The 10,239-nt window shown below is 39.7% G+C and overlaps 1 protein-coding gene across 2 annotated transcripts; it reads left to right on the top strand.

The window, feature by feature from the left end:
• Window positions 1-203: 203 nt before the first annotated feature.
• Window positions 204-9,935, top strand: slc25a37 (solute carrier family 25 member 37). Of its 2 annotated transcripts, XR_002290856.3 has the most exons (5): window positions 204-514; window positions 4,728-4,956; window positions 5,206-5,262; window positions 7,353-8,139; window positions 8,285-9,935. XR_002290856.3 is itself a non-coding variant. In XM_004072663.5 (4 exons), exons 1-4 carry the CDS (start codon window positions 320-322, stop codon window positions 7,880-7,882), a joined length of 1,011 nt encoding a protein of 336 aa, XP_004072711.1. In that variant the 5' UTR covers window positions 204-319; the 3' UTR covers window positions 7,883-9,935. The 2 variants fall into 2 exon arrangements, 1 of the variants encoding a protein (XP_004072711.1); XM_004072663.5 differs by having other exon boundaries at window positions 7,353-9,935.
• Window positions 9,936-10,239: the final 304 nt, after the last annotated feature.

Below are 10,239 nucleotides of genomic sequence, written 5' to 3'. Positions count from 1 at the left end.
CAGTAGCTCTGGGAGATCACGTTTCTGTCGAGCCCATTCAAACCCCATGGATGAATAAACTTTTAGCAGCGGGGCTTTGAAGCAAAGGACTGATCCATCACGGCAACTTTTCATTGGCTTCTCAAATCAAAAGCCCGCCCACTATTTCTGTATTCTGAAACACTATTGGTTCCCGTCTCCAGAGCCGCGCCTCCAATCGATGACGTCACAGCAACGCTTGACTCCTGGTAGGCAGTGGTGATGTTGTGGTTATCCATGCTGCCGAAACCTCCAAATATGTTTCCCCGTGAAGAAGCCCGTCAATGAGAGCCCGCGACGCATGGAGTTGAGCTCGGATCGTGGGGTGGCAACTCTGGAGATGTCGCAGGCCAAAAGCAAAAACGACGATACTTTTGATGTGGATGGGGACTACGAGAGTTTGCCTCCCGACGTCTCTGTGGCGACCCACATGACAGCAGGAGCGGTAGCAGGCATACTGGAGCACACGGTGATGTACCCCGTGGATTCTGTAAAGGTAACGCACCCAGAGGGATCACAATGGCTCTTCATAGGAGTTTTTCTGGAACGGCTCATTCAGCAATACGTCTTAAGCGGGCCGTTCCGTTCAGAAACGGCGCAGTAGCTAGCTAATGTTAGCTACGAGTCTTCGGACTTAGTTAGCTTTGGTGTTAGCTCATCTCAGCCCATTGGCTCCAGACTGAACTAACAAGTTGGACGGGCTAGCAAAGTTAAAATGAGTGGATTTACGGTTTCCTTCCTCAAACCGAAAAAGTTTAAGGAAGGAAAGTTTAAAACTTTGCAAACACAAGAAGCCTGTTACGTCCAGCGCAATATTTAAACTAGAAAGCACACAATACATCAATAAGTTGTGTATTTTACCCTCGATCTTTTTTCCTCCGCCTTATTTTCCCCTGCTGTGTATTTACTATTTTCACTAAGCACAAATCACGATGTGTTTACAGGGAAAGTCAAGTTAAAAATTTTTTTATTATCATTTTTTTACTGTCAGGTAAACCCCAAAACACAAAGCCCCCCCCCCCCCCCCCAAAAAAAAGAAATCTACAAAATGCGTTGCTAAACGTGTCTAAAAGTCACAGAAGTGGATTCAAACTAGTAATCAGTCTTGACCTCCATCCGTGAAGCGCCTCAAGAGATTAGGATTAGAAAATAAAGTTATTTTACTTTGCTAAAATGTCTCCATCTCTGCTGGATCAGCTAATTTACAGAATAGAAGTCCTTCATAGATCCCTCCAGAATGTAAATACCCCATCCACAAAATTCTGTTCATCATCTTCAGTCAGGGGCAAAGTGATGAGAGACTTCTGTAGATGTAAACAATTTATGGAATTGACATCCATCCAACACAGAGGGTGGTTACAGTGAATACAGCCAAATTGGATTTATTCACACACATAGCGAGATATAATACAATTTATAGTGACGTGTACGAGGCCTTAGAGCAGTCTGTATGAGAAAGTATAAAAGTAACTAAGTCTAAAAAGACATTTTACTCAAATATATGACTATATCTAGAATACTATACGATACATACTGCCAGTCTTTTAGTGAGAGGTTCCTGTAATTTTTTTCCAGGATTTTCCATAATATTAAGTCACTTAAAAATAACAAAGGGAGCAGCTTTTGAAATGACAGACAAACCCATTCTGGGACATACTGAAAATCCCTTTTCAGAGGACATCAAATGTCATTAAAAGATTTTTTTTCTGTTTTTTACACATAAGATATTTTCTTAAATTTTACATGGTTTAAAATAAAGTTGGAAAAGCACACTTTAACTATATGAACTATGTCATTTAGGTGGATGCAACATATAGGATCTATCCTGCATCTCCTATGCAGCAGACAACCTGCTGGCCTGCTGACCAGCCAAAAAAAAAAAAAAAAAACATGGGGACAAAAATATTTATTTTTTTATTGTTTGATTTAATGCATGTTGGATAATATCCATGTAGTATTCCTGTGATGGAATGGTAGTATTCTATTACAGGTTGTATACAAATAAGAAACTCCTTTTTCAACCCCTTGGGGGCAAATCAAAAGAAAAATCTATCTGTGAATTTATTGTTACATTCGATTTCTTTTTAGTTTTTTTAAATGAACATAGTTCCTCCCCATCAGCTTGTAAAATTCCCTAATGTTTCATAACAATTCTTTTAAGTAAAGGTTTGTCAGCTGTGTTCAGATTTCCTTCACTCCACACACTTCCTTTTAAGTTCTCTGGTCTTTATTACCCAAACTTGTGTTGCCATTTCCTCATGAAGTTTCCACTTTTTCAACGTTACCCTTCAGTCTACCATGATAAATGACATTTAGTTTAGACTCAACCCTATTGATCTTTTTATCGACTGCTTTCTCACCTTTGCCTGTCGGTAACCAAAGACTAGAATGAATCTGCCGTTATAAACAGCTGGATTTGGACGCATTGAGGAGTCAAAAGCGTGCAGCGACAGTTTTTGTTCTTGTAAAACAAAGAAAATTGATTTCAAGCTTTCAGTCCACTCCAAGTGGAATCTCCGAAGTTATTCTTAATTGTTTTGCAAAAAGCAAGACACAAATTTAGGGAGTAGCCTGTTTCAATGAGAGGAGGGGTTTCTTATCAGTGTTGTGCACAGTTGGAATCAGCCTTCTGCAGAGGAGGGTGTGTGAACGCACCCCTTCCTCTCTTGGATTGATTAGGAAACTGTCAATGAGCGAAGACTCACACATTTCAAATGATGAAGATACAATCTTCAATGTCAGTACCATGCATACTTGTATGTTGTGGTAGAAAACAGATACCACATATTTAATTAAATTAGTAGCTGGGATTTTACCATTTCTGATCATAACCCCATAAAAATGGATTATTAAACTAATTTTAATGCAATTACTATTTTATAATGATCCTTTTCTTTCTTTATAAGTTTTTTTCCTGTCATGGAGAATCAAAAATACAAAAACATGTTCTGAATGTAATCAAGGAATACATATGTTTGTATATTTGAATATACATAAATATACATAGGGTTATATGTATATATGAGGCAAGTTGTTATTCAAATCAAATCAACCTATACCAGTTTAAAATACTTTCAAAGTGGAATAAATCATTTATATCAATATAGTAAAAGATTCTGTTTTGTTTATTTTACTATAACACAAAAACGACCAAGTGCATCACAGCGGACAACACACCCGTGTGATGGGAGCAAAAATGTGTAAACCATCATTCCAGTCCCATGTGTGGAAACACTGAAAGACATGTGACCATACAGTATAGTAGAATGTTCTAATAATGTTACCTTTGGACTATTTTGATGTTAAAAAACAACAGTGGGCTAAACTTTAGAAAACAAAAATATGAACGTATTTGCCCTTAATTCGTGTTTATTTGTTTGTTTGTACACATTTATTTACACTTGATTATGTTGAAGAAATACAAGTAATTTGGAAAACGTCCCCTGCACTGTTCATTATCCAGGTTTTGAATCGGAGCGTTCAAAATTACAATTTTGACAATATGTGCACATTTTTTCAAATAATTCTGTTGTGAATTCCAAAGTTCACCACCAACAAAAGAAAAAGACATTTGGTTTAAAGTCGAGTGGGCACTTGCAATCAAATCTCCTTTTCTGATTATCAGAACTGAAAGTAAAAACCTTTTGTAAACTTTCTGGCATCGCTCTATTGTTTGTTCTATTAAGGCTTCAAATTTCAGAAAACTAGATAATGAATACTGCATTTGTACTCTGATAAGGCAGAATAAGTGAATAGTTCATCATTCTCTTTGTTTTACTAGATGACAAATACTTAACATTATTCAACACAAACATATTTTTGAACACTTTAGTTAACATAATGACATATATGAAGTTTCCAAGACAGATTTTCATCCAATACTGTATTAACCCAAGAAATCTAAGCTACATTTTCTATTTTTACATGATTACAATAAAACACTTTAACATTTAACGGTAACCTAAAACACTTTTGGTTTAAAAGTGCATCAAATCAACAGTGTGTGTTTCACAAGTGTAACATTTCGTCACTCTTTTGTCTGTTTTGTTAGGATCATAAGGATTGAGGTCATAAATGTTAGATAAATATCCTCTGGATAAATATCCTCTGGATTCTCCAGTGAAAGTTCGTGCAGGTTATCCCAGCTTCACAATCCGATGTATACAAACACACTTGAAGAAGAACATTGGGATTTCTAGGACACTAAGGCTCAGGCCAGCTTCAGAAAACCTCCTGCCAATAGTTTAGTGCCCCCGGCTTCCCAAATCTGTGTCCAGCGGAAATGTCATGGATATTTTATTGTCAAACCAAAGGAAGGAAACGAAGGCAAACCTGCTGTGGAAGATAGAGTTGGTCCATCTCCTGAGCTGGTCCCAGATCTCTCTGCAAATAATAACAGGCTTTGTGTTGGATGGACAACTTGGCATGACCGAATAAACCAAGGAGCTGCCACGGCGTCCCAAACCAAGCCTTGGTGACGCACATCGCACGTCACGATGTAAAAGAACAAAATGGCGGGAGGGCTGTGTTACATCCTTATAAAAGTGGGGTGACGCACAAAAACCTGCTAAATTATTAAATGTAAATGTAGCGACAATGAATCGTGGTCCTGTTCTAACACCAGGAGCTTCACTGCGAGCTGAAGCTTTGAGCAAATGTTAGGAACCCATACCAAATGTGGGGTTAAATGTGTTTTTGTGTGTTTTCAGACTAGGATGCAGAGCCTGCAGCCTGACCCAAACGCACAGTATAAGGGCGTGTATGAAGCACTGAAAAGGATCATCCGCACAGAGGGGATCTTCAGACCCCTGAGAGGCCTCAACATCACCATGTTAGGAGCCGGACCCGCCCACGCTCTCTACTTCGCCTGCTACGAACGGGCCAAGCGATCGCTCAGCGACGTCATTCAGAATGGAGGGAACAGCCACATAGCCAACGGTACGAGCCTCCAACTCGCCACTTTTGAACATATAACCACATAGCCTGGAGAACTACAGGTGTTTTAAATAAAAATGGCAATTCCTGTTTGGAGCATGTATTTGTTAATCTCTGTGTTTATATTTTAGAGAGGAAAGTAAGTTGTTGATTCAAATAAAGTGATTACCGGTACTATGACTTAGGTAGTTGTTTGAAAAAAAGGAAACAAAAAGGGAAACATAGTATTAAAAAACCTGTATATTTTAACAGGTGTAGCAGGTAGTGTGGCCACTGTTCTCCATGATGCCATCATGAATCCAGCTGAAGGTAAGAAAAGCATCTGTTTGTTTATCTGGGACAATAATCCAACAATATTCAACAAACCTCGACTCCTGTGCAGTGGTGTTAAAGGCCCTGCTTCGTGCAAAATCAACTTTTTGAGCTTTTAAATGTATTATAATATTCATTCCTTAAGAAAAGAACCCCCAAAGCAGTGTTTTGATCTGTTCAGACATTTCTAAAAATCTCTAAAACTCTGAGTACCGGCCTCTCCCTATCCACAAAAACAAGCAGGTTCCCGTATTATGACGTACATAAGCGGAGAACAGCGCCTTTCAAGAAGAGTTTCCACTGCCAGCACCGCCCCCAGGCTAAAACACACACCCACTTTCCTCATTATGCTAGCGGTGATCGGCTAAACGCTTTCATTTGATATGCACAACAGACACAGCCATCTTTGCAAAAGTTTGCATATTGTTTGTCTTCGTGGGAGACGCAGACCCGCTGCCGAAGCCGGCTCTAGGATGATGTCATGAAATAGGCGGGACCAGCAAGGAGTGAAAGGCGGAGCCTCAGAGAGAGAGTCGTCTGACTTCAGAGTTGGACAAAAGCTCAGGAAAATAACCACAATTTTATTTTTAAAATTGTTCTTTAGTGTGCCAAAAGCTAAAATATCATCTTATACGTGGATATTGTTAGGTCTGAAAGGCTTAAGAAAAGTATGATATAGGCCCTTAACAAACAAAATATTAAAGCATTGGCCTGTTAATGACTTAATTACTTTTGTTAACGGAAATAAATTTCACTGGATAAATGTAAACTTAGCTGCCTGATGCCAAAGCACTTTGTCTAGTTTAATAAAAGGCTGATGTTATTCGCACATATTTACCTATGACCAAGCACAAAAACTGATGTAAAAGAATATTTGCCAGAGGTAATCCGTGCCTTGTCCGCTCGTATTTTAAGCATTTCCAAGTTAAATGTTGTTGATGTCGCACATATGAACCTAAACGTAACCCCTAACCCTTCCTCCAGGTCAATGCAGCCAAGAAAACAGTTCAACACTGATAACATAAATTTAGAAAATTACTTGCAAAAGTTTCTCTGATAAAAAAAATAAGCACAATTTTTTGTTGCTTTTAATTTATATTATAAGACAAAAATCATAGGTTAATTGGTCACTCCAAATTGTCCATAGGTGTGAATGTGAGTGTGCATGGGTGTGTGATATGTGTGACCCTGCGACAGACTGGCGACCTGTCCAGGGTGTCCCCTGCCTTCGCCCATAAGTGGCCGGGATAGGCTCCAGAAGCCCCGTGACCCCGAAAGGGACAAACGGAAGAAGATGAATGACAGACAAAAATCCAGATAAGGCAGTTAATGTTGTTTTAAAAAATTGAACTTTTATTTAGCAATGCAAAATTGTATTTTTAACTTTTTTGAATGTTTCACAATGGAAGCCCTATCATAACTGTCCTCGTTCACTTAATTCTTTTCAATTTAAAAGCCCTTTTAATAACTCCCAAGAAAATAATGAAACGTTTTAATGTGTGCATGCATACAATCCTTCATATTTCTCCTAAAAAACATCATAACATCGTAACCATTGACTGTATATGACAACTGGGCTGAGATTATCTATTCTAATAACTTTATTATTTTCTTGATAATCCTCATTTTTTTTTTAGATAATTTTTTGTAGTGCAACTTATTCAAGTTCTAAACGGGGCAATCAGATGCCTCAATAAAAGTATGTGGTCTCACATCCAACCTTTGAAGCGTTTGATTGACAGATTCTCCCAACCCCACTTTCAAGTGGAAGGGGTGTGGCCTTCCAACACGCTCACTTCTGATCAGCGAGAGGGGTTGCCATTGAAATGTTGATTCAGATAAATTCGGAACGATCACTGCTTACTGACTCCATCTGGCTCCAACATGGCAGCGTCCTGATTGCAAAAAAATGGCGATTGAACTGACTGCACTTTATTGGAGCTGGAAGTAAATCATTTTCAATGGGTGACGCCACACTCACTCGCTCCAGTTCTCATATACAGTCAGTGGTCATAACATATGCATGCTTGTTTTGAATGATTATGGTGTCAAATGCTAATGCTCTTTGTGGTTCTTCTGTTCTGCAGTGGTGAAGCAGAGGATGCAAATGTACAACTCTCCTTACAAAGGACTCTGGGACTGCGTTCAAACTGTGACGCGCACCGAAGGCGCCGGAGCCTTCTACCGCAGCTACAGCACGCAACTGACCATGAACATTCCCTTTCAGGCTGTTCACTTCATCACCTATGAACTGATGCAGGAGCAGCTCAACCCTCACAGGCATTACAACCCCGGCAGCCACATATTGTCCGGAGCAGCCGCCGGCGCCATCTCGGCTGCCGTGACCACTCCGCTGGACGTTTGTAAAACCCTGCTGAACACGCAGGAGAACGTGGCTCTGCACTCCATGAACATCAGCGGCCACCTGTCGGGGATGGTCAATGCCTTCAGGACAGTGTACCGTCTCGGGGGTTTGGCAGCCTTCTTTAAGGGGGTCCAAGCGCGGGTTATATATCAGATGCCCTCAACCGCCATTGCCTGGTCAGTGTACGAGTTTTTCAAATATTTCCTGACGAAGCAGCAGCTCGAGCAGGAGGCCGGATCAGGGTCGGTGTAATGGAAAGTGGGTCGGAGCTGCGGGTGCCAAGACTAATGAGAGAGACTTCCCGCCTGAAGCCGTGGGAGATAAGTCCTTTTTCCCACAAGGCAGTGAGACGGGAACGCTGCTTTTCCTTAGTTACCCAAATGTGTCTGGTTTTAATACCAACATACAGAGAAATCACAAATGTGTGTTTTAAGGAAGAATGGCGTCTTTTTCTATTCCTCCCACAACGACAAGACCCACAACTTTAAGCTCTTGAACATGTGAATGAAGTTAGTACATATGATGTTTATATTTAGACATATCTGAACTTATTATTTATTTTGCTGCAGATTTTTGTTTTTTTGGAAGGGGGGGGGGGGGTTGAAAGAATCTCAGTGTTTGTTTTTAATATTTTTTCTCTCTGTGTTCTCACAGAAACCAAACTGCACGTCATTTTCATTGCTCTTCTGATGGGGACATTTCCATTTTCCAAGTGCCTCACAAAAAACTCCTGTTTGTTATTTTGCCTTTCTCATCAAAAGAGATAACTTCACGCGTGACTTTTGATTGGACTTTATTGTTCTCTGCCAGAAACGGAAACACTTTTTCTGAACAACTGGCCGTATTTGTCAAAACTAAACAGGAACAGCTTGATGCTGTTCTTTTCTTCAAATGTTGTCTTTGCACTAAAATGTTTCCAGCAGCATCCGCCATCTTTGAATTCTGTGTTGACCGCAGCGGTCCAGGTTTATTGTTTTTGTCTTATTATAGAGCAGCAGTAAAATGCTCTTGAATCACGCACAATACCAGTCGGATTTAAAAACTTTCGAAGCTCCTTTAAACATTTTTTTTTGTTATCGACAAAAGTACTTTTCTGGTGGCTGTTGTACAGAAATCTCTTAAAGGAGGTGCTGCTTTGTCATGTGCAGAAGTGGTCTTAAAGGCTCTGGATTTTATTAAAAACGTATGTTAAAATGTTTCTTCTGACAGTTACTTTGGAAATGAAGGGTTTGGAAAACAGAACAGAGACTACCGTGCCCACTTTTGTTGCAGTGGAGCCAGATTTTATTCTCACATCCTGTTGTAGTTGCACATTTCCCGTGTGCTCTCTGCACTCTCCAGCCTATTGTCTATTTTTTGATCCAGAGTCAGGAAATGTTGCCAGATCCTGATGTAATCCAGAATATATTCTAATTTATTTGTTATCAATTATGGAGGGGACCCCCACCCTCTTGTTCCCAGAACTTGTTCAATATTGACAAACCAAAGACTTGTTTCATTCTATGCATTCTACTTTTAATGAATCTGGATTGAAGCTAGCTTTCGCTGCGAATGCCGCTGCCACACGCACAAACACAGTTCTACTTTCACGTTTGTTAGAACGGGAAGTTCTCCAAGCTGTCCTCCTTTTTAGTTTGTGAAGCTTTCTACACTTGTTTGAAGCAAAAGCAGTTAAAGTGGAGGTCATCCATTTCCATGAATGTCTCGGAAGATTTTCTCTCACATGGAACCATGTAACCTAGTTTTTTTGTTTACTGATGTGAAGCGTTTGTTTAGACTCTATGAAAACATGGCTTCTAACGGAAACCTCATGATGCATTTATGCCTACTTCAATGTAAAAAGCAACTGAACGGGCATAGATGGAAGGCTGTTATATTTGAATTTAAATCAGCTCATCTTCTGTTGTTTTGGTTAGAGCAGCTGAAGACACTTTTTTTAAAGTGATGACAGAGTCCAATAGAACAAAGATGCTGTTTGACAGTTTTTGAAGTTACAGCATTGTGCATGCAGGCGACACTGCGTGATGTCAGCATCATTCCTTTTCAGTGTTCATAGATAGCCGATTGTTTCCTATTAAATGTCACAATATTAGGGTTGATGCTCCAGTTATGATGGGAAGTGACTGCTGGAATGCAACATTTCGTGATGTAAATTTGTGCACAAGTGATTGATGTGGGAGTTGGACTGATTTTTGCTGATTTGAGATGTATAGAACAGGAACAGATTTTACAAATCAAATGATTTATTGTGATAATGCTGCTACAGTATGTAACACTGGAGCTGAAATAAAAAAAAAAGAAGAGAGTTCTGTGTGTTTTGATTTTAGTGATAAGTAAATCAATGTTTGTGGCTTTCTTTCCTGTTTTAGGTCCTCAATTTAAATATTGAAGATGGTAATTGACTGAAACTTAATTTTCTTCCTTAGGTGTCCAGCTAGAGCAGCACATCTCCAGCAGAGGGCGGCATAGTACCATTTAAGCATTAAAATAGCAGTTAACCCTTGTGCTATCTTAGATGACCCCACCCTTACATTGACGTGTTCTCCCTACCATGACAAAGGTGGATAAAGGTGAAGAGGATTTTATGTTATCCATGGACACCAGTGAAG

This window comes from Oryzias latipes, chromosome 9 (assembly GCF_053564925.1).
Source record: "Oryzias latipes strain Hd-rR chromosome 9, Olatipes_Hd-rR_3.1".
Classification (NCBI taxonomy): domain Eukaryota; kingdom Metazoa; phylum Chordata; class Actinopteri; order Beloniformes; family Adrianichthyidae; genus Oryzias; species Oryzias latipes.
Note: the sequence above shows the minus strand (reverse complement) of the source record. Positions and strands in the feature narration are given on the sequence as shown.